General features: G+C 42.5%; 1 protein-coding gene across 2 annotated transcripts in view; it reads left to right on the top strand.

Annotated features, from left to right (window-relative positions):
- The window catches only part of sdk1b (sidekick cell adhesion molecule 1b), a 236,004-nt gene that overhangs the window by 174,081 nt on the left and 36,535 nt on the right, over positions 1 to 25,388 (top strand). For both annotated transcript variants that reach the window (XM_076728478.1, XM_076728479.1), the window contains exons 18-27: positions 673 to 854; positions 4,809 to 4,924; positions 9,226 to 9,421; positions 10,362 to 10,460; positions 11,622 to 11,813; positions 15,003 to 15,124; positions 15,208 to 15,320; positions 16,792 to 16,942; positions 20,582 to 20,822; positions 23,223 to 23,338. In XM_076728478.1, the coding sequence (XP_076584593.1) occupies positions 673 to 854; positions 4,809 to 4,924; positions 9,226 to 9,421; positions 10,362 to 10,460; positions 11,622 to 11,813; positions 15,003 to 15,124; positions 15,208 to 15,320; positions 16,792 to 16,942; positions 20,582 to 20,822; positions 23,223 to 23,338 (1,528 nt within the window). The remainder of the gene's footprint in view (positions 1 to 672; positions 855 to 4,808; positions 4,925 to 9,225; positions 9,422 to 10,361; positions 10,461 to 11,621; positions 11,814 to 15,002; positions 15,125 to 15,207; positions 15,321 to 16,791; positions 16,943 to 20,581; positions 20,823 to 23,222; positions 23,339 to 25,388) is intronic.

Below are 25,388 nucleotides of genomic sequence, written 5' to 3'. Positions count from 1 at the left end.
TCCAGCACCTGAGCTACAGCTGTAATATCGTTCATACAACTCTGATTCCAAAAAGTTTACAACATTGTGTGAAGCATAAATAGAAACAGAATGCAGTCATTTGCAAATGAGCTGCATTTACTGACAGCCGTTTACAAAGTGTTCCTGAGCTCATGTAGTAACATTCTTCATCCAATCATGTGTTCACAAAGTGGTGAACCTCGCTCCATCCTCGCTTGTGAACGACTGAGCCTTTCCAGGATGCCCCTTTCATACCCAATCATGACACTATCACCTGTTACCAATCAACCTGTTTACCTGTGGAATGTTCCAAACAGGTGTTTTTGGAGCATTCCACATCTTTCCCAGTCTTTTCTGTCCCAACTTGTTTGAAACGTGTTGCTGCATCAGATTCAGAATAAGCGGATATGTACAGCAACATAAGTTGAAGAGGTGAAGCATTAAATATATTGTTTTGTGCTGTTTTCAATTGAGATTATGTCAAGAAAGATGAGCAAATTACCATACTCTGTATTAACTTTTTTGGAATTTGGGTTGTTGCATACTTTTGTCTGTATTTTGTCTGTATTCTTATCTGAATCAGTTTAGTTACAATCCAGCATATTTACAAGTGTTTCTGTGTGTGTGTGTGTGTGTGTGTGTGTGTGTGTGTGTGTGTGTGTGTGTGTGTAGGTACCGTCTGGCAGGGCTACCGGGGGACTACCAGGAGAAAAACATCAGCAGCCCAGAGACCAACTACTGCCTGCTGAAGGATCTGATCATCTGGACACAATACCAGATCCAGGTGGCTGCCTACACTGGAGCCGGCCTGGGCGTCTACAGCAGCCCTGTTACAGAGTACACTTTGCAGGGAGGTGAGTGAAGACAAGTTTTTATTTCCCATTCTGGGAGAGCAAAGCAAACGTAGCAAGAACTTTCGAGACATGTCAATCATCAGTCCATGCATACAAACATGTTACTGAACTGAAAGTATTCTTGCATAAACAGGCTTGTAGTATTATTGTTAATGAACAGTAATTAACTACCAAAAAGAAACACTTGATCCACAAGTCTTAAATCCTGGACCAAAATTATTTATGTTGGCTGTCCCACATTATATGGACTTTGTTATCATGTTATACAAAGTGTCTGTGAACTTCTAAGCGCTTCCAACTGGACTTGTTTGTGGTTCTAGAACACGTGTCGACTCTCATCCAAAAGCTCCTTCAGTTATAACTGACTGGCGAGGAGTCCCAGGCGTTTGTCCTCTAGCAGTATCATAGCTCTGCCCAGCATCACATGAGTCGTGAGGGTCACATCAGTCATGGTGTTGATGGCTCAATAGGTGTTGAGGGGTGAGAATGGGTGGGTCGGTGACCCTCCTGCCCATCATGTGACTCAGTAGGGTCATGTGAGTCCTCTTGTGAACCGCTGTTAAGCTGCCTGGGGAGAGATCTCAGGACCGCATTGTAAGTGGCTGATAAGCGGGGTCTTAGACCACCTCCTCTGTTCAGTGATGGCCTGTCCAGTTTGACATTGATGGCTTCTTTCCCTCCTCTTTCAAATCATCGGTCTTCCCTGGCCAGAATATGAATGTTATTGTCCTCAAATGAAGGATTTAACAAGAAGAAGAAGAAATATACATTTTGATGCAGTTGTATGGACCCATGCATCTCTACCTTCATTCACACAACAGTACACAGAGGGTGTATTTTGACTTTTTTTGGGGGAGTGATCAAACAACTGAGCTCACAGTTTGAGGCAGCAGATGTGAGGCAGGCTGGTCAGCTTCACTCTGTGGCAGGATGAGGTTCTCGGCTTTGAGAGGAGCCAGCTGATGCAGTGTTAAAGTTGCCCTTGAGGCGTCACCTCTAGGACCAACCGGGAAACCCAGTGCGTCCCTCCAGTGTGTCCTGGGGGCGAACCAGGACACACTGGAGGGACTACATCTCCCAGGATGACCTGGAGGAAGGAAAGAGTGTCTGTGCTGCTCTATAAATAAATGATGTGATAAGTAATGGTGTGTTGATTGTAATAAACATGGCTGCACAGAGGAAGACACTTTCAAATCCGTCTAACATAAATCCATTCAGAGGTAGCGAAAGAAGGAAGAACGCAAAGGAAGACAAGAGGAAGTAGCCGTGGTGGTAAATCTTCTTTAAACACGTGCTCTTCTCTTCCTGACTTTTATTCCAACAGTATATTATCATTATTAAAGATGGACTGAGCTACACACACACACACACACACACACACACACACACACACACACACACACACGTGCACATAAAACTCACAGTCATTATTACAAGAGTTCAGGACAGGTTTATAGACTCAGGAGAGGGAGTTAGGCTCATTAATTATTCTAATGTGCTTTAATGGGAGTGGCTGCAATGGATTGGACACTTTCGCTCCCTCGCTATCTCTTAGACGCTGTGGTTGAACTCAGTGTTAGACTCTGATAACATTGCTCTTCTCCCACTCCCTCACATACAGGCAAACGCGCATACTAAGATTCCCCCAGAGGACAGAGTTTAGTGTTTTATCTGTAGCTGTGAGCTGCGGGTTAGAAGCCGGTCCCCATGAGTGCAGTCAGCATGGCAGCGGGGGGAGAGAGCATCTTTAACATCAATTAATCTTCCGTCTCCCTCTCTGTCTTCTCATCCTTTGGCTCTCTTTCTCTCACTATCTCTTCCCGTCCAATTTCACCACTTTTTTGTTCTGGTCTCTACACTTTCCACTCTGTATGCTCTCCTCTCGCTGCGTGTCTGCGTGTCGTCTGGCCTCATTGGCTCAAATATAAGATGCAAAGGGCATTCCCATCATGCAACAGTGCATTATCACTGTGGATTTCTAGCATCAGCATAAACCCCTTACAGTGTAATCACTGTAACATGTGCCCACAAACAAACACACACACACACACACACACACAGATCTGTAAACACACGTGCACACTCATTTCACAGGCACACTTTTCTCTTCTTGGCTTTAATGGATCCTTGTAGATAAATTCTATATAACACATGAAGATTCACGCGTAGAGACACATTCCTACTCTGACATGAAGGAAAAATACACAGAAGAATCAGTGGACCAGTTTTAGAATGGAGGAAGTAAAAGTGTGTTTAGCTTGTGTGAACCAAATATGACATGTTCAGCCCAGTTTCTTTTTTAGAGCTAAACAAATAATCTACATTTCATAGGAAAACTGCTGTAGTTTGGAGTGTATTCCACGACTTCTCCTGTCAGACATCTTATCTCTCTTAGCAGTCTGCCTTCTCTGTCTCACTCTCTGGTGGATGATGAACGCCTTGGCCGAGTTTACGCACATTTCAAACAGACTTATTGTTATTCTGCCACTGTTTTCACTATATAAATTATTACTATTCTGCTTTAGTTTAACTCTAAATTCTTGCTTTGGAACTGAGATTTCAATTTAAACACAGAAACCAGAGTCCTGAGTGTGAATGTTTTTTTTTCTTCTGCACAACAGAGTATCATACATACTAGTAATGGTGGTGCACCACAATTAGAAGATAAATTAGCAAGATTTGACACATGAAGTTTGGTTTACAAGTCACAATGAGGACTGTGCAAGCTGTTAACACAGTTGTGTTGTATGGTGTCTTATGTGAATTTTCAAAAGTCTGGAAAAAATAACCCCGATGATGTCATGGTGATGTCACCAGGGTTATTTTGGCTTTGGCATTGGTCTTAAAATCTTTAACAGAAACGTGCAAAGTGGAGGTGTGGTGCATTCAGTAAGCATCAATTCTGAAAGATACTGTCCAGTTGCATCTTGGGAAATGTAGTATCTGGTGTTTGACCCATACTGAGGACAAAAAAAAACATATGTATCTCTGCTGCTTTGATTTTGAGTCGACTTGTGGGTCGTCTAACTTGATGGGAGTGTTGTAATTAATAAACACATCATACTGTACTATGCAGTTGTATCATGTGAATAATAAAGGCTGACAAGGCCTCTTGGTTCGTAAAGGGAGGGTGATGTGATGGACTGAGTAGGACTGAGTCAAGAAATCAGCTGAGTCATGTAACTTTCTGACCCGCCTGTCTGGGCTCCTGAGGTCACTGACTGAAAGGCTCAATAAAAATAAAAACACAGCAGAGCTGACGTGGAAGCAGTGTGGGCAGTACCTGCTCAGGCCTGTGAAAGGTGACCAATCAGAGCAGACTGGGCTTATTGCGAGGGGGCGTTAAAGAGACAGGCACTAAAATGTGGCATTTCACATAGAGGGTGAATAGAGGTGCTGCCGCGGTGGACAGTATGAGAACATTAAAGTGTGTAAACATTTTCTAGTAGACACTGAAAATAAAAGTATGTACCTGAAAATGAGCATAATATGGGACCTTTAATAGATTTTATTCATCATTTTAGCTCTCTTTACGAGTACTCATTGTTCAGAACCATCCCCCGAAGGGCCAGTACCCTAATCTCATCGAATCAGCCCAAAGATGGTACAATGTAAAACACGTGAAAGCAGAATACAATAGCAGAGATTAATTATATTGAGAAATTAGGTCATTTTGCAACAGGGAATAGCAATGTAGATTTGGCATTTAACTTTTGCAAGCTTAGCAGATATTTTCAATTACATGAATCTCAACATTAAGTATTGAATTATGGTGCTGCATGAGATATTTAAAACCACTACTTGTTGAAAACACAGCGGCATAATACTAAAACTCTTTATCCCTCCAGCTTAGGGCTGCAAGTTTGTTCCTGTGTATGTTTTCATCAAAACACTCATCCTCTTCCTCTTAGTGAACCCATTGCAGCTAAATGTTATGTGTGTCTTTGTGCTTAGTTCCCACAGCACCGCCTCAGGAAGTGGAAGTTTTAGCTATCAACTCAACTACCATCCGCTTCACCTGGAACCCTCCGCCTCAGCAGTTTATTAATGGCATCAACCAGGGATACAAGGTAAACCTCTGGATGCTACAACAAGAAGTAAAAAGTTCAATGAAATAAAAGACTTCTGTCTACTTTAATAAAGGTTTTTTTTTTCTGTATGTGCAGGATCACACCTGTACTTTGCATGACAAATAGAATTCTTTCATTTTTAAGTTAGTTGATGTACAGAAAAATACCTCTTTAAAACATTCAAAATGTCCCATCTTCTGTCATCATCAGCATTTTTATAAAAGCATCTTCTGTCCACACATTAAATTGAGAGTGCAATTAAATATGAAGTATTGCAGACAAGAAAATAGACACTGTTTTAATAACACTGAGATCTCAAAAAAAATCAATTCATCCAGACTTTTCTACAAGTTTCATAAATCAATGTAAATATTTAAACAAAAATCGCTGTTTGTAAAATACATCTCTGTGTGGGTGTGTGCGTAAACGTTGTGAAAAACCTGTGAATCTCTCACAGGACTTCCACCTCAAAGGTCACGTCAGGAGGCGCTGGCTCGCTCTTGTTTACCCATACGCTTGGCCAAGCCGAGTGAGGGCTCAGCTCCACAGAGAAATGTAAAGGAGTGATGGAGGAATAGGAAAAGGAGAGGATTAAATGGGGACAGAGGAGCAGGTTTTGTGAAAACAAGGAGCAAGGGACCGGAGAGAAATAAGACATAATAATAAAGAAGCAGAATAATCGGGAGCAGAGTGAGAGCTAAAGATTGAATAGTGTGAGTGATCCATATGTACTAGTTCTGGTAAGTGATTTATTCTACGCGTCGTTCTGGCAACCAACCCCGGAGGAACTGATTTACATGACAAAGAAAACACATCACATTCTTGCTGTGCGTCACTGGGTCCGCGTGTGTGTTTCTGTGTGTGTTTACACAGTCACGTTGTGGGGACTTGTTTTCCTTATGGGGACAAAACGCAAGTCCCCATAATGTAAATGACTTCATGTTGGGGTGAAGACCTGGGTTAGGCAAGTCGTGGTTATGGTTATGATTATGGTAAGTCTCCAGGAAATGAATGTAAGTCTATGTAACGTCCCCAAAAGTGATGGAAAATGTGTGTGTGTGTTTGTTTGTGTGTGTGTGTGTGTGAGCGTGTTTCAGGGAGTGTGAGTGTTGGTTTCTTTGTTGGTTGATTAATACTATATGGCTTTCCATCTGTTTGATGTAACTCTCTCTTGCTGTGTCTGTATACAAGGTTTACCACTTCAAATCAATGGAGCCCCACAGTGCTGCTCTGCACATGTGGGCGTGCGTCTCTGGGTGTGTTGTGCTGCTTAGAGGACAGTAGATAATGATATTAATTAAAAGAGGATATGAAGCAAAGCCTCATCTCATCTCATCCCCCACAGATCACTGACTGTATACAATACCCTTAATAATATAGCTCCAAACTGACTTGTTTCTAGTTGGAGCGGTATGAATTTTAGACAGTGTGACTTCAGGTAATGTCCGTCTACATATGTACTGTATCAATCGAATACACTCACAAAAACTAACAGAATAGTTTTCATTTAAAAAATTGCATTTTGCCTGAATTTCAAGACTTCTCTTCTATACAAAAGAGGTTGCACAGAAGACTTATTGATTATGATGCAGATAAAACAAATGCAGGAAGAAGAAAAGCTCTTACTTTCTCAGTATAAAGAAACCTTTATGAAGTATTCTACCTGAGGTGACACGTTTGGCAGCAGAAAACTCAAACTGTGACTTTTCCGCTGTGCAGCTTAGCGCCGTCATGTCCCCTCTCTGGACCCAGGTCTACCTGGGGACAGTCCTGTACTTTAGCACACTTTGGGTTTCCATTGCATCCTGGTTCAGAATGCACATGTTACTATAGCAACAGTAGACCCAATCATCCCAGCACCCCTTTAAAAGTGGACGAACATCAGATGCTTGAGGGTGCCAGATCAGCACTCTTTCACTGCACCAAAACTGCACTGTGCTGATAATAAATTACAATAGAAAACCTTATTTTACCATGACAGACCGGGCGCAGTGCAGCACCCTTTAGGCAGAGAGAAAAGCAGCCACTCAACTGTCTGTGGGTATCACTGACTTTTCCCCAATCAGAGATCCTGTGTTTCTGACTGGGCTTCTTTTGCAGAGTGGAGAGGTAATATGTAGCAGTGTGTACAGTGGAACTGCATTTGCAGAGTCAGTCCTGAACATATATACCATGCTGTGTATTTTTTTTTTTTTTTTGGTTTGTTTGTTTTTTGTATCCACAGATGTATTCAAAGTGAAATATGTAGTTATGAATGTCAGGAGGCTGTGCTGCTACACCCACAAAACCCAGCAGGGTTAGCTAGCATGAAGCATGTTGACTGAGTAGTGAACAGTAAATGAATAGAAACTAGATCTGCAATATATCTTTGGCTGTGTCTGAAATCACCTTATGTGCTCATTCACAACATCAGTGTTCTAGTTCTGGTTCTGTATTATTTGTCATCTGCACAATGATTATAGTGAAGCAGTCGTTGGCAGTAAAATTCTTGTTCTCAGGCTCCTTCCAACATTGCTCATGCAAAATGTATGAACAGAGAGATAAAATACATAGATTAAATATATATAAAATATAATGTAATTCTGTAGTCGGCTGGTGTACAGTAGAGATAAAATAAATAAAGTATCAGAAAGGTAAAGTGTACCAGTGCAGTGTGAGTAAAGTCACATAGTAATTAGCATGAGAGCTTCAACAGTTCAGTAGTCTTATGACCGGCGGGATGAAGCTTTCCCTGGTGGTGCCTGGTGGTGCCTGGTGGTGCCTGGTGGTGCGGGACCAGACGCTGCGGTACATTGTGCTGGAGGACAGCCAGTTAGGATACTTTCAATTGTGCACCTGGAGAAGTTAAAGAGTCGCCTGCAGTGTCCTAATGAGAATCAGCTGAGATTTTTGACACTTATTAATCATCATTTTGTGAATGCTAACAAACTAACCATTGCATTGTCTATTCAGATCTTACAGCTACAGTAGATACGCTCTCAATGTAGAGCGTGGACAGAATACAAAAGTCTTATATTTCACCTTTTCATATGGTTACTTGAAAGAAACCCTTTATGTAAAAGTACACTGGAGAACATGGACCAGTGGAGACACACAAAGTGGGCTGAAAGTGATGTGAAATTACCACTGTGGAGAAATTCGTGCACAGACCTGTGAACCCTTACTGCATTGAAAGAAACATTCACAGTCTCAGCTGGGTACCCCATCACTGGTGGCATGTGGTAAGCATGTGGCAACAGTAGTCAAGAGTAGGCTAACATTAGGCCTTCTCTTAAAGATGTCTGCTGACCATGTAATTGTAAGGATTCAAACTGCATGGGACAGTATAGAAAATTACGTCAGTCAAATGTGGCAGTTAGTGTTAATGTTAACTTTGCGACTTTGAGAATAAACCAGAAGAAAGAGGTAATACTGTAGAATACTTTGAAGCTTTGCGACAGCAGGTGAGACAGAGGGACTGTATGCACATCACAGGAGAGAGTTTTTAAAATGTCTTTGAAATCAAATACAGATCCAAAGAGAAGCGCTAACCCATTGCTGCTTAATTCTGAAGAAAACTTGGTGCTATGTTGTTTACATTTTCACCTTTTCTGATTTGATTTACCTGGAACTATAAATATGGGTACCATATCACAGTGCTGCTCATGGCTTATCTCTCATTATGAATATGTATGCTTTTCACTGTTTGTTGTTTTTGTGGCTAAAGCAATAATACAAACCAAACTGCTGTGGTTGTGAATATAAATCAAGTCTGACAAAAGAGACAAATTAACCTTTCATTAGGTGTTTAGTTGGACTGATAATCAAACTTCGTGTTTGTCCTCAGATGGTGCTGTGACTGATAATGGACTGCTGGCAGGAATTTATGTTAAGTGGTACATTCATACGTAAATAACTGCTTAAATTTTAATGTGTTTGGAATGCAAATGACTTTTCCAGGGAATGAAACATGAATATTGTTTTGCCATTCTGACAAATTTTTAAATAGCATTTGGCAGTTTTAAACTTTAATGACGCAAAGCCCTGAGGTGTCAGCCTAATTCAAGAAAGACTCACCGCAGCCCAAACTGTGCTACAGATGAGGCTTGTCTCATAAATGCACTCTGAATAATACAATTTAGATTTGGTAGCCTGAAGCTAAAGCTGCTGAGTTGAAATAATGACTAAACAAAAAATAATGTAAATATACAACAAACAAATAACAGTGATGGATATTTCAGGTGCTGCGACGACGTGCTGGATAGATAAATATTATTGGGAACCTAGATGTCACCGGTAACCGTCTTTCTCACTTAACGTAGCTGCTGGTGTGGCCTGAGCAGTCTCCAGAGGACGTTAGTGTGGTAACCATCACCCCGGACTACCCCGGTGCACGCCACACAGGATTAGTCAGCGGGCTCAAGAAGTTCACCTGGTACTTCGGCTCCACCCTCTGCTTCACAACGCCGGGCGACGGCCCCCGCAGCCCACCCACCCTGCTGCAGACACACGAGGACAGTGAGTACACGCACACACTTCAGCGCGAATGAAGCCAAGACAGAGCACAAATAAGACTCTATCAGTCTCTATTGTGAATAATAATGGAAGCGTATTGACTTGCTCTGCGTTCAGTCCAGCTGTTTCTATCAGACTGACACACAGCTGTGTCTACATACCAACACCTCTTGGTTCCTCACAGGCTCCGTCTATCTTGTCTCTCCTTTTTAATTTTAGTTTCCCCTCCACTTCCCTCTTTCATATTTCCTTCACTGTGTCTTTTTAAAGCGAATTGATTCATATGTTTTCAGGCACACTGGTATTTATAGCCTACTGTTCCATGGATGAACATAATAGCTGCCACTCCCAGTTGCAAGTACACATGCACACAGTCACAGCGTCGAATAAACACAATGGCCTATAGGCAGACAGACAAGCAATTATTACCAACCAGCAATTATCGAGTGGGAAAGGGATATTAGAAGCCATTTGTACACACGCGTGCAGAGACACACACACTCCCACACATACACACAGGTATTGATTGGGTGCTGGGCGTGTTGCAGGGTTAACGGTGGGTGTAATTCTTGCTTGATGATAGCTTTGTGTGTGTGTGTGTGTGTGTGTGTGTGTGTCTGCCTGCCTGTGCGTGTGCATGCGATTGTGTGTGAGTGTCATTGAATGTCTCAGATGAATAGCTTAATCGCTCTGCAGGGAGAAGGGTTAGAAAGCCATACATGAAATGAGAAACGACAGGCATGCGTGCACCTGTGTGTGTGTGCGGATGTGGGGGTGTGTGTGTGGTGGTCAATGCAGATGTGATTAGGAGGTGGTGTGTGAGAGAGAGATCTGTATCTTCATGTGGAGGTATGAAAATCGAGGATTTTCTGAAATGAGGTCACTGTTGAAGAAGTTAAAATGTTTTTTAATGCGGTCTGATGGATGTGGGCTTTTTTCTCAGCACCTGGACCTGTTCGACACCTGAGCTTCACGGAAATCTTGGACACATCGCTCAGAGTCTGCTGGGCAGAGCCTGAAGACAAGAACGGCATCATCACTGGTTAGAGCATAAAAACATCAGAGTATATAATCTCCAAACAGTCAGTCCAGATCTCCTCCACCACCTCCACCTTCCCTCCGTAATCAGGAATCGTTCATTTTATTATTGTTTTGCGAAGCTTAAATTTGGTTTAGGTAGAATGTTCTTTCCAGAAAATAAAACCCACAATGAATAGATACACCCAGCGTTTCTAATTAAACCAGTTATTCTTCTCAGGTGGACAAATACAGTGTTTGGATGACTAATATAAGTAAAAAAAAGTGAAAAGCATCCCCTTGAAGCAAGCAGCAGTGAGGGAGGAGCACTGAAACTTCTACACTCTTCAGTATTCTCCACTTAGTCTTTTATTTTCTGTCTGGCTTGCACAGACATCCCCCTGTCTCTGACACTGTGTATGTGTACAACTGATTCATCATCAGCTAATCCTTTCTCTCTGCAGCTTGTCTTCTCACATTATCTCCAACATGCCCTCATCCCACGCCTCCCAACACCCTGGGTGTTGTTTGTGTGGTGCATCACAGAGCTCAAGGCACTTTTCCTCCCAATTCATTTTGCCTCAGCTCCTGCGTGGCTCTGTTAGACAGCGGTGCCGGCGAACACGACAAGCTGCTGTGAATTTAGCGATCACACTGCATTGTGTGTGTCTGCACATCTGTCTGTATGTTGACATGGTCGCACCGTGCCTGACAATGGTCAGGCACCATCAGAGCAAGGCCATGTTCGAACGGCACAAGGCTGCAGTGGCTTTACAGTCGGCGTTCACTTTCACAGGAGTGGGAAAACGGTTATTCAATCAAGGTCACCTTGCACATTTACTCTTTTCTCCTCAACCTGCTTTTCAACCAGCACCTGGTGAGCAGGGAGACAGATGAGGGACCGTTCACTCTCTCCAGGGTTTTACATACTCGTGGCCTCACGCAGACGCACGCACACACATTTGAAGGTGGTGGAGGGTGATGCATGACTGTGAAGATGCAAAGGGACAGACAGAGATTTTGACTGTGGTTACCCCTCCCACACTCTCTTCCTCCTTTATGGCTCTGTACCTCTCATGATGTGCAAGTGTGTGTGCTTTTGCATGTTTGTGTGTTTATGTGCATACATGTCTGCTCAAGTCTATATGCATCTTTATTAACCCAGCGCACGCTCTGCACCCCGCAGGCTATGTGCTGTGGTGGGAAGTGTCTGGCGTAGACTCGAGTCGTGAGGAACGTTCACTGTCCAACTCCACCCTGCAGTACCAGCTGACCGGCCTCACCTCCACCACTCTGTACACACTACAGGTGGCAGCGCTCACCGCTGCAGGACGGGGTGTGGTCACATCCTCCTCCATCTCCACTGGAGTCCCACCAGGTACAGTGAATACACATTCTCACACACACAGGACGTCAGGAAAAAGATTTTGGCTTTTGTGTGTGTGTGTGTGTGTGTGTGTGTGTGTGTGTGTGTGTGTGTGGAGCAGAGTAAATATGACTGATGAGCTCTTACGATGCCATTGTCTTTCCTCAGGCTGATAAGTGGCTGTTACTGTGCATCCATGAATCATCACCCACACACCCAACACACACATTCACATGCACGGTCACACACAAGAGTTAGTCATTTACAGCATCTTAGTGAGCGCTTTAGTGTGTGGTTTATTTGTGTGTATACCATGTGCACCCCACACTTGCGTGCAAGCAGAGTTTGTTTGATTGGACTTGGGCCAAGTTGCAATCGTTATTAATGCTGATTAACTGCAAATGGCAAAGTGGAGGGAATGCAGTGATGAGAGAGGGCAAGAGACAATCAAAGAACAGGACTGAAGAAGGGAGAGCAGATAGAGAAACATAATGAGGGTAGAACAGAGAACACAAGAAAATGCAATCTCCAAAGAACAGAAGACCAAAGTCTGGAAGAAATGGACGGAGAGGCAGAGAGAAAGTGGAGGAGAATGGAAGCAAACCCGGCTCATACAGCAGAATTTTTGTCCTAACATTTTCTGATGACTAATTTATGAATAAAAGCAGAGAAAGTGAAAGCAAGATGGATACAGACAGTTCTTAGATTCAGAGGTTATTCATTAATTCATGAAAGCAAAAGACTGAAGGAAAGACGGAGGACTGAAGATTAGGAAAAAGAGCTTAAGAATGTGCAGAGAGAGAGAAAGAGAGAGATCCACCGAGCATAGATTCTTGTCTTGTTTATTTATTCATGTATTCATGGAGTTGAAAGAATTTTGTCATTCATCTGAGCAAGGCAGCTGATATCAACATTTCCACATTATAACCCTTACAAGTTTGCTGTATGCACTTACAGAGCATTGGTGGCTGATAGCTGTAATTTGTTTTTGTTGCACACATGTACCTACGCTGTATCCCCAAAAAAAGTATTGCCTTGTTTCTATAATAACTGGACCCAGTCATGCTATATGGTCCTTTACAATAAAAATCCCCTCAGATATTCTACAAAATCTGTCTGAGGTGTCCCAGGGTACTGATGTGTTACAACACAGGCCGTTTGATTTAACACATCGGCTTTACAGATCTGTATTCTGCCATGTTCAGCAAATATGGTGCTTGTGATGCTGCAGCAGAATTAGATGGATTACAACAGATCACAGCAGAGTGCTTACACCATCCAAGGATACCAAGTATTAACCAAACAGAGTGAAGAGAAGTGGTGAAAAGTGCGTATGAAGTGCTCAGCCTGTTTGTGATTGAGTGAGAGGATTTAGAGCAGAGTGGATTGTGATGATTTTTGATTCTGTCAGTGTCACTGATAAAAACAAGCTGCTGTATGTTTCCTTTGTTGGGACGTGATTTAAAGGACTAGTGTGTAAGATTTAGGGGATCTATTTTCAGAATATGGCAGAAAGAGAATACAGTGTCCCATAAGTATGTTTTTATTAGTGTATAATCACCTGAAAATAAGAATTTTTGCCACCTCAAAATGAGTCCTTTATATCCACAGAGGGAGCAGGTCCTCCTCCACAGGGTCCATCATGTTGCACCGCCATGTTTCTACAGTAGCCCAGAACGGACAAACCAAACACTAGTTCTAGGGAGTAACTTTTGCATTGTTAATGAGCTTCATGGTCATTTATGAACTAACACTTGGTGGCTACATTTTTCTAGGTGTATAGTCCCGCCCTCACACCCTGCACCCTGTTATTGGCTGGTGGCTTCACACCCCCCTTGATGCACAGAAACATCCCAAATACAGGGTGCGCCTGATAGGCTGCCACAGACTTCTCATGAGTTTTATGAGTCTTCACATTGTTCTTGAGGAAAATCCTCCACATTCTCCCTTTATCACCAAAAAAAAACCAACTCAGTTGTCAAATGGGCTGCCTGCCTGACTGATGCAAATTCAATTCAACAGCTGTCAGTGAAGAAGTCTATTCAGAGCCAGCTATAAATTGTGTGTGGCATTTGAAAGGTGGAGTTGTAAACCTTTCATTGGAATATTTAGTTCTGGTTGAAGTGTGCATACAAAACGGATTATTATTCCTCTTTGATTTATTACATCTTTAAAAAAAGCCTCTCCACCAGGAGAAAATAATAATAGTCCTCTGCCTGCTTATTGTTGACCGAATTCAGTGCAGCTCTCAGCTTGAATATGACAGAAGCCACTATTCAAACTTTTAGTCAATAGCGTTTGCAGCAAATGCAAAGGAACAAACTTCGAGACTTTTCTTTGTACTGGAAGCTGAATTATCTGATTTCCTATTGTTCTTTCTCCCAGTTATTGACACTGTCCCATTTGCCAGCTGGTTAAGGCAGTTACTGCCAAATTATGAAGTTATCTTGACAAAATAGCTTTTTGAAAGCTGCCGTTCTACAGTTTAGTCACGCTTTAGGTGTATTGTATTTTGGACAAAGTGATCAGATGATCAGTCAGACAATCAGATGCAACTTGAAATGGACCAAGATCATTTATAAGCCAATCCCCTTTTATGGCCAAACATGGACACATGGACCCAAAAAAAAACTGGAGGCAGTTTCTTCTCTCACGTCTGCATTCAGCCTTCTTACCGAAGCCATTATCGGTCATACAATTTCCTTCTTTTTCTGTTATCAATGTTATTGCAGTTGTATTATAGATTAGCCTTGTTACAGTTCTGACAACTTTTTTCATCCAATTTTGGCATTATGCATATTTTTATCCCTTTGTGCAGAAGTCTTTATAAAAACATTATTTGTCTGCTGTTCATTTCTTTTGATCCATCCCTTTGAAATAACTTGCCACGCTGTGATGCTGCAGTCCTCTTCTGCTTTTTCAAATAAGTGCTTATTGCACCTGGTTACTGCAGCACCAGTAGGCAGAGGTGGTTTTATTTCAAAGAATTTGCATTGCAATGCACAGACTACTTTTCTTTTCACAAATAACATTATTATGAGTGCAACAATCCCGCAGGTTTTCTCCAATAAATGTTTTGTAAGAATACATAAAATGCAGAGTAGACAGTGACCTTCCAGTGTTTCCTGGATGACAGAAAAAGTCTTTGTAGTTCTTTGTGGTTTTGAGCCAAGTATTGTTCTATCTGTTCTCTATCTGCAGAACTTCCTGGTGCACCATCTAACTTAGTCATCTCCAACATCAGCCCGCGGACTGCAGCACTCCGGTTCCGTCCTGGCCCTGACGGCAAGACTGCCATATCACGATGGATAGTAGAAGGCCAGGTGCGTGTGTTCGTGTTTTGGTGTGTGCATGTTTACTTTTATGGTCCATGCTAATTCTGAAATCATGTAACGCAACACATCAGGTAGTGAAGGAGGATGGAAAGGAAGAGGCGTGGAGAGTGGTCTACCAGAAAGACAACCAGCCAGATGCAGACACACTGGAGATCCCCGACCTCACTCCGTTCACCCAGTACAGGTGAGCAGCACACGCAGCCTGCACAGGAATATAGCCAAGTGCAACCACATGCACACACAGTAATTCACTCACGCAGATCTCACTCTCCACCGGTTTCTGCAGTACAGCAAGACTCAAGTGAAGTTAGATAAATCACACAGACTCACAGAGAGACAGTTCCATCTGAGACTTTTCTGTTTGTCAGCACCTTCACAGCTGCTGCATGCAGATCCTTATTACCCTCCTGCAACTAGCTAGAGGGAAGGAGAGGGGAAGGGAGGGGGTGAGGGCAGGGGAGAAGAAAGGTGATGAGAAGGCGGGAAGGGCAGCAGAGAGCATTAAAGAGGAGACGAGACAAAGGGATAAGAGACAAGGAGAATAGGAAATGAAGCAGGAGAGAGCAGTGTCTGTAATCCCTGCTCAAGGGCTGTGGGGAACCCACAGTTTATAAATGTGATCTATTGTCACTCCGAACAGCAGCAACTCTTCGTCCTCTTCCTCCTTCTCTCTTTCTTTATCAATCTCTCCATCTATCTGCTGTGTTTATCTGTCTGTCTGTCTATCTCTGCTTCTTGCTCTCTGTATCTCCGCCTTTATCTGTAATGGGATTGCACTGTGAGTGTGAGTGTGTGTGTGTGTGTGTGTGTGTGTGTGTGTGTGTGTGTGTGTGTGTGTACGTGGCACACTCAGGGATTATGTTGTCACAGGCGACACCATTGGGACATTAGATGAAGTGATGCACTTGTCTGTGTGTCTTATCCCCCGCTTTAAGTCCCTCTTTACACCCTGCTCTCTGTCTCCCCATACAGGGATGAGAACTCATAGATGTAGTCTCTGACACACACTTTGCACGCTCACACATTTTATCACTCACACCCACAATGACGCATGGTTGCATTTAGAAGTAACAAAAGTAGCAAACGCTCCCCCGTGGCTGTGTGTGTGTGTGTGTGTGTGTGTGTCAACAGGTCTGCATAGATATGTCTCTTTTTCTGACTATATGTTCGGCGTCCACACGACTTCAGTGGCCTTTTCAGAAAACCTGTGGTGGAGAGTTGCAGCTGAACGATGTCATTTTTTAGTTGTGTAGCAAATAATTCAAGTATCACAAATGCCTTACTGGTAGTGAACACAACAGCCAAAGTAGGTTTTCTTCTAGCTAGCCTGACTGTAAGTCCCTAGTATGGGTCAAGTTCCAAACACACTGCGTCCTACATTACCCATTACCCTGCTCGGTTAACGGTCACGCCTCGTCCACACTCCCATGTGGTAAAGCGGACTATCTGTTATATACTTGCTGTCTCCAAGACTGTCCAGATTAACCCTGATGATGTCACTATGACACCACTGGGGTTATTTTTCAAACTGGAGGACACCCTTCAGATCCACAGTACACATTATACACGCAGTAATACTCAGGAATACTCCTGAAACTGAGCTTGAGTGAAATCAGTGGAGTGTCCCGGTAAACTGTGCTCTCTGTTCTCACCAGGTTCAGGATGCGGCAGGTGAACATTGTCGGCTCGAGTCCCATGAGCGCCCCCTCCAGGCTGATTCAGACCCTACAGGCTGCCCCTGACACACACCCCTCTAACCTCACCCTGCTGTCTGCCACTCAAACCAGCCTGTGCTTCAAATGGAAGGTACAGAACCACAGACACACACTTAACTCTGTCACACATTGACGCCATACTTTGCCTTTTTGCAGTCTTTCAGACAGTGCTAATTTGCCTGATGAGGATTTCCTTTGTCTTTATTTGCTCTTGTATCTGTGTATTTTCTCTTATTTTTGTAACAGTGCATGAGTGCATTTTTTGCATGTGTCCCCAGCAGCAGACTATACAGGTTAAGTGGCTGACAGCCTGTAATCAGTGTCTCTCCTTGTTACCATTGCTAACACTAATCTGTCACATTTCCCATTCACTGTGCGGGCCGCTAGCAGCACACACTGCAATGTAATTTTCTCCTTACTGTCTTTTCTTTTTTGCTCTTGTTCCTGCTCCTCATCCCTCTCTCTGTCCCTCCCCCTCTCTTTTACTCCCCCCTCCCTTCTTCTATTATAACATAAATGGAGAGCAGAGTATTTTCCATTTAAGAGTTGGAATGAGAAAAAGAGCCTGTCAAATCAGACACAGACACTGAGGCGCTATGGGCTACCTGTGCAGCATGCTAATGGGATTTTACCTGCATGTTAGCGCCCAGCCTGAGCTATGCTAGGTTTTCTGATGTAATGGAACCATCACAATGGTTTTAGCTAAGGTTATTATTCTAAGCTGCATATTAAGGGTAATAAAGCTAATGTGACATTCTGTATTACGGCTCCTAAATGCTAAGCTGAGCTAAATCACTGGGGTATTTAAAATGGCTGGGTGTCACACTACTTTATCTGCAGCGCAGTGCAGAGCAGCCACTGTTCAATGCTGGTAAAAACCTTCTGTGGAATTATGTACTGTAAGCAAACTGAACTTCTGACTAACATGATTTTAGGGCTCTGAATAATAGGCGGTTGTGGCTGCAGTGTGGTTCACGGCAGAGTAGAGAGGGTGAGCTGACAGAGATGATGTATAGACAGGAAAAGGAGGGAGGGTGGCAGGAAATGAGAGTGGAAGCAAGCAAAAGAGGATGACAGAGTGTGAATAAAACAGAGAAAAGAGAGTGATCGAGAGAGAAAGATCAGGAGATGGGATGTCAAAGGGGAGAAGACAGTAAAAGGTTTTTAGGATGTACTTTAGAGGTTGACACTGTCACATAAATAACTGTATTCCTTAGAGCTACAAAATGCTTTTCCACTTGTGAGTGTGCATGTGTGTGTGTGTGTTGTGTGTGTCTTGTTGTTTGTTGTGTGCTGTGTCTGTTTATATCATATTCTGTCTCTTGTGATGGGACCACAGGAGGCCACCAAAAATGTTATGCTCATAGAATATTATATCCTATGAAAATTTTGTTATATATCAGATTTGTTTAGGGTTTAAAGGCCCTGAAAAACCTCTTTTCTCAATCGGCCAATCAGCTTGTTCCTGTGACTGATACGGTCCCACATGATCTCATCGTTTTCTGCCTATGTTGGAGGGTTAGGGTTAGGGTTACGTCTGCTGGAAATGGTGGTGTCGCATGTGTCTGTGAACCACTGAAAGTTTAACAATGCTTAAATCAGCATGTGATGGCAGTTGGTCGCCATTTTGGCAACTTTCTACCCAATCTGATCAAACCACAACCACTCAGTTCTGAATATTAAACACCAACACTTGCTGATCTGGCTGTGAATAACTAATGTTCCAGAGAAGTACTTCAGTTTTCAGTGTTTTTTCTATAGATAAATGTGCTGTGTGATGTGTCTCTGATGTTGTGTGGATTGTGTTTTTGTAGGCTCCTCTAAGGACCTGAAGTCATATTAAATGATTCATATAAATACACTGAGGATATCACCACATGTTGGTTATGAGGAACTGAGTCAAACTGTTTCATAGACCAGCAATATTCTGTGTGTTAACCAACTTATCATTTTATTAATCACAATTCTACCAAAATTGGTTTCTCGTTCAATCATGCTTTCAGGCCTTTCTCTGCATGGATGGTTCTTCTTCCATCAATCAGAGTCAAAACTAATTAATTTCAGTACAGTGACAGCATAGGGAGGCCAAGTGCTGACACATTAAAAGATACTTGCACACTCCAGCATGGGCACCCTGGCACTCATTTATTAAGCTATTGTGGAACAACGTGCACAGTATGGGCAAAAAATCCCATCAACACCCGCTAATCAGACCTGAACTGACTTTAATCCTTTGCTAAACAAGGTTAGATTTGTTATATTTTGTAAAATGTGTATAACTTAACAAACAAGGATCATTTAGATTGATGCTGTTAAGTGTGGCCACAGTGACAATAAACTTCAAACCCACTACAAGAAGCACACAAGAATCATAACTGGAAAAAAACCCAGAGCTTACATTGACTTACTTGTCCTTCAAACAAGTCAATTCACTTTTGTACAAATCAATTTCATGCTCATTTAGAGTTTATATAACACTAACACTAACATATATATAACACTATATAAGCTATAACACACATAAGATAATTTACTGAAGTAAACTTATCAGTGTGAAGTTGCACTCAGACAAATATAAGAAGTAGGTCAATTAAAATGCTCTCTGAGCACTTTTTTATTATAATATGACAATGATATATAATATGTTACATAATAGCACTATTAGATAAACAGACGCATTTCTGTCTGAGTAAAGCCTTAACCACAATCAACCGGAAAACAGGACAAAACTCAGATAATTACACAGAAATGAGCAACAGTAAATGAAACAGTGACGGACGCTGCAGCAGGTGCAATAAGCGCTATTAGGGAACAGAAATTAAGCCACCTGCCACTTTAACAACAGAATGAAACATCACCGAGGATGAAAACACACAGACGTATAAACAACATAAACTCCACTGCAGCCACAGCCAACAAACACATATGAAAGCACAGAGAGATCACACCACTACATTTCGAGGCACCACAGGGGTTGTTGGTGTTTCACTCTGCAGTCCGCGTCACAAAGAGTACTCTCCTATCTGTTCTGGCATAATGTCATCAGGCATACCAGGATGAATTAGAGGCACGTTCTTGTCTTCTGTTCCTCTCTCTCTGCCGTAGCCGTTTAGGTTCAGACCATAGATTCTTTCTGCTTTTGAGTCTTCAAACTGTCAGACCCCAATAAAGACGCCTTATTTACTTACATCTGATTCAGTGAGAGCAGGTCACAATTCTCTAGGTGCTTAGCTAATATGATCAAGTGAATTACGCAGCTGCTAACATTGGCTAGCGAATGTCAGACCAGGTGGGACGCCCCCGGCAGACTTCTCTTTGTCACAGCGCACCCAGTCAAATTAATCTCTGCAGCTGTTGACAAATTTTCGTTCTCTTTCTGATTCGTACGGTGCCTCTGTTCCTCTCGGTGCTTTCCCAGAAGGAACATCACCCGACTGTTACTCTGAGGTAAAATTAGTTTGAACTACTACTACTGTTCCTACTCTGCGGACCAGCTCCTGATTGGTCAATCAAGGCAATCTGGGATGGATGTATTGAGGGGAAACAAAATGCAGTGATTTCAAATGGGGACTCTGAATGCATTCATTCGACTAAACAGACGAGTAATGAGCGGCACATAACACGACCTTTAACTTGTCTGCTTGGCAAGTGAGTTTGCCGTCCACTTGGCCTACAAAAGATCCACCCTCCTGGACAAGTGGACAGGCCTGATCTTCCTCTCTGCTCTCAGCCTCTTCCAGAGTCCGAATACAACAGCAGTCCAGAGACTGTGGGATACCGACTGCGTGTGTGGAGGACAGATGGCCAGGGGGAGGACAGAGCCGAGGATGTTGAGGGAACAGGGGGGACCAGTAAGGCCACAGCGGAGGGTCTGAGTCCCTGGACTCAGTACCAGGTGCAGATACAGGCCTACAACTCCATAGGACCTGGACCGTGGAGCAACACTGTCGCTGCACGCACAGCAGAATCGGGTACGTACACAGAAGTCATTCACGCCTGTTTGCAAGCGTCCAGCAGAGCTGTCAGGCCAATATTGTATTAACATGGTACAAGAAGACAGATGGAGGAGGAACAAAGTGCTCCGATTACCTCCCTGAACCTCCTCTCATCCTGCCACCTCTCTCTGCCCTCTACGCTCTCCCCCTATTTCAGTCAGGGGAAGATTGACGGAGAGGGAGCGGGAGGGGGAATGATTGAGATAAAATCGAAGATTGTTTCAGGGAGTGAAGCAGCGCTGAGCTCTGTGTGTTCACTTGCGTACCTGTCTAACAATGAACATCGGCTTCGTTATGCATTCACCGACAGCGGACCAGCGAGGGGACGCTTTGGTCCACAGGTCCACCATCAGTAATGCTTTAAATCACACTTAAATCATGTCTAAGACCCTCTGGTGAATTTACTTTCATTTTAGTCAAGAGGGGACCTGCAGGGGCGTGTGTGTGTGTTAATATTCATGTCACTGGGGTGTTGGTCTCGCATCGGGCCGACATACACTTTGTTATTTTGATTCATTTGTTACTGTTATATTGTTCCATTTTAAACATGTCCACGAGCTTCTCTAACCTAAACAAAGTGGTTTGATTTGATCAACCTGAACCTCGTGGACTTGACCTTTGATGACATCACTGCTGTCATGCTGAGGTTGGATTTGTTACACAGAATTTATTGATCCAAGTTGTCTGAAGGAGAATATGACACTTGGTGTGATGTGTGGTTATCATTGTTGTTTATCAGTGCTGAATGACTGCAGGCATGATGCTTGTTTTTCCTTTTTTGCTGTCTCGAATGAGAAGGGCTTTTGTTTTTGCATAATTTTTTATAGACACAATAATGAGATTTTGTCGATTGAATGGTTGTTTGCTGTTTGTCTCACCTTTTCTCTGAACTGCAGTTCGTTTCTCAGGATAACCCAGCACGGTTGGCGTTGTTGTTTTTTTGAATAGAGAAGGGTAGTGTGCAAACACAATGACAGTCTGTCACGATGTCTTTAAATCAACAAAACCGAGTTATAGAACTTTGTTGAAATTTTAAGGATGTCAGCCTTACCTCAGCATTCAATCTGACGCCTGTGTGACAAAGAAGCAGAAAACATTTTGCTAAGATGCCTCCCTTTAACACCAACATTCAGTCAGAATTTAGAATCCAGATGCTGAAGGAAAACTAATATTTCATTCTTTCTAATGGGCTGCTTTGTTGTCAGCTACAGGTCCAAGTTCTGCCTCGGTTAGTCTGCCTTAACTGAATTTACGCTCTGTGTTGTGGTTTGCAACTGTCCCTTTCTGAGATAATCTGATGAGATGAAGGTCAAGGTCTATTACAGAGCATCCTCCTACGATTTGGCACTCGGGAAATGTAGATCTAGAGAGTAGAGTAGAGTAATGCATTACTGATTACACTATTTTTATGTGACTTTCACCAAAATAGCCACAGAAGTACGATTAGTGCTATAATTGCTCAGATATTATGGTTTGTAATAGTAATGCTATCGCTGCTGTATCCGCAGCATTCACTGGTCCCTAAGGCAATATCAGCTTACCTTATGATTGGTTTTGACAGAAATTTTGCTGATGAGCTTGATCAGATGTGTTTTTCCTTCTTGCTCATCTCATCAGAGTCGCTCTCATTTTAATTCATGCGGCTTTGTGCATCAGCTCTGTGCAGGACCGCGTTTCAGCCGAGTCTCACTGTGACCTGAAGAATTTATTAATGCTGCAAGTCTGTTTTAATGCATAATGTTGAAATATTATACAAGTCGCATGTCTCTCCTTGTGCTGGTTTTCCCTGTTATGGACATAATGTGCAAAAATAGATATTTGAATGTTTCAAACTTGCTTGTTTTTCAAAAGGAATAATTGACCGTCATTTTTGGCCAATTTCTTAATGGAACAGGACAAACGCTACACTAAAAACTCATTTATTGTGTGATTATGAGTGAACCTGACAAACTAATGTGCTCCTCATTAAATTAGGTTCAACAGAAAATGCTTTGTTGGTTTTAAGATTGTGATTGAGAGCACAGAAATGTGAGTCCTTAAAAAAGAACACAGCAGAGTTTGGCCTGACCAAGACAGAAGGCAAAGCCTGACATAACGAGACAAATTTTAGTCTGCAATTGTGACATAATTTTCATTTAATTCTTGCTAAAATGAGTGAATGTTATGTCACAGTAACATGTTAAAAACAATACAGTTAAATTATCCATGTTTTGAAGACATCAGTACAGTTTTCTACTTCAAAGACTGGAAGTAGTGTTCAGTACTTGTCAGTGTTAATTTATAGTTCACTGTTGGTAATGAAGGAGTGTGTGCGTGTGTGTGTGTGTGTGTGTGTGTGTGTCCGCGCGCGTGTGTGTGTGTGTGTGTGTTCTCTAGTTCCATCTGGACCTCCAGTGAATGTGAGTGCTGAGGCTATGAGTTCCACTAGGATCCTGCTCACATGGTCTCCTCTCCCTCTGGCACAGAAGAATGGAGTCATACTTGGATATAAGGTGTATAAAACACTCAAACACACACGTGCGCACACACACAATCAACCCTGGCATTCTCACTTGTCCCCCTTTGCCCATTATCCCCTCCTCCAGCACCCTCACACACACAGATATGCCCACAAAAATCTAATGTAAGACATAGATGACGTAATAGCGTGTAACTGCCTCAGATTGTTCTTCCTACATTACTGCTTTTAAAAACACCCGACTACAATGAGTAGTTGGGTGTGTGTGTGTGTGTTTTTGTGTGCATTCATATGAGAGAGGCTTTAATGTTTAATACCCTTTCATAAAACAACATTTTCTATCATGTTGTAGTAGAAACAATGACTGGATTATCCATGAATGAAAAATGGACAATAATCCGTAAAGGCTGTCGGTTTTGAAAAGTGTTTTGTTTATTTGAAATTTAAAGCATAAACTGCAGCTCATACAGGAGAAGGTGATTTGTTGAGCATGCATGCGTTACGTGATTGTGCTTTGGAGATTGTGCATTAGTATTTAAGTCCAGACTTGCGACCCACTTCAACAACATAGCCTACAGTCTATCCACATCGACCAAATTACAGCTCACCCTTGTCTTGCACTTCCAAACTAAGTTGGAGAAGTCTGTGTTGCTGCTCCCCCCAGATGGTGAAGTAGCTGACATGCTCTGATGTGCAGGTTCCTAAGAAAACTGAATAAATACTATTGATGGCGAAGTGCAAGGTGCACTTATTTTTTCCTGCGTGCACCACTTACTGGCAGTCACATTCCTCCTTTTACATTCGACGTGGTTCCACCTGCTTTTTGTGGGCTCCTACGCACATCCTCCAGGGCTTTATTGTAATGTACTCCACTTCTCGTGTGCTTTTAAAATAAAGAGAAGGCACATAGCTGTTGTCTTTATTTTTGCAATGTTGCTTTTCGTGTTCAGAGGCATATGCGTAGCGCCTCGCAGCATCCTTAGAAAAAGAAAACTGAACAAAGAAAAAGCACATACAAATTATGTTTGCCAATATAAAAGTGGCATTGAGTATAGCTTTTAATCACCACCCAAACAAAATATAGCAGAACAAAGCTTTAAAGAGAGGATAATTATCCTCAATTGCGCAGACATGGTTGTGTTATAAATACATACATCTAGAGAAGAAAACAGCCTGTGACGCTGTGATGTAAACCTGTACCATCCAGTGTTTAAAAATGTAAAATTCAGGTCATATCATCCACCATGCCCAAAGCACATCACACTCCCCATCTGTCTGTTTTTTTGTACCCTCCTGAGGATCACAGTAAGCGGTATGCCTACCATGTTAATAGATGAGAAGTGGCTGCCAGCAGCAGCTCTTCAACACCTTCCATCCCCAAGTAGACGTCGAACGGTTCCTCTGCCTCCTTCCACGCACTGCTAAATCTATTTCTGTTTTTAGACACTTAAGAATCTGACATTTTCCTTCAAAATGGTTTTAAGTGTGACGTGGAGTTCATGAATGTGGGAAAAAAAAAAATAAAAACTGAGAGAGAAAGAACAAGGAGAAGCAGGTATTGACACATATTCCCGTTGCAAATGCAGTGCAGTTTTTTTAAATGGTGTAATTTTAATTTCAGGATCAGTTTTAGTAGCTGTTTCAGTTTTCTCCTCGTCAACAGATCACATGAAGCCAACAGGTATTTCTACTGTGTCCAAAGCCTCTGAGCCACAGACCTCCACTGCGGTCAAAACTTGTCATTGAGCCACACCGTATCTGATGTGTTCCTTTGTAACGATACCGTCGGCTGTAGCCTACGTGTGATTTGTGATTTTGTGCAATATGAAACAAACTGACTCGACTTGACAATGATGAACATGGGCACTATATTTTGAGTCAATACCACCTACACCGCTCTCAAGCTGTAAATACTCGCCAGCTCTCCAAATCTGCAGCAGCAGTCATCACCAAACACACTTTTTACACTGAATGTTTGAGTAAGACTCACTAAAACTACAGTGCCCAGCTGTTACAGGAAATTACTCTGCTTCTTTCAAAGATGAAAGTATGTATTTGTGACCTATCTTTAAACCCGCAATAAC

Source organism: Chaetodon auriga, chromosome 4, assembly GCF_051107435.1.
Source record: "Chaetodon auriga isolate fChaAug3 chromosome 4, fChaAug3.hap1, whole genome shotgun sequence".
Classification (NCBI taxonomy): domain Eukaryota; kingdom Metazoa; phylum Chordata; class Actinopteri; order Chaetodontiformes; family Chaetodontidae; genus Chaetodon; species Chaetodon auriga.
Note: the sequence above shows the minus strand (reverse complement) of the source record. Positions and strands in the feature narration are given on the sequence as shown.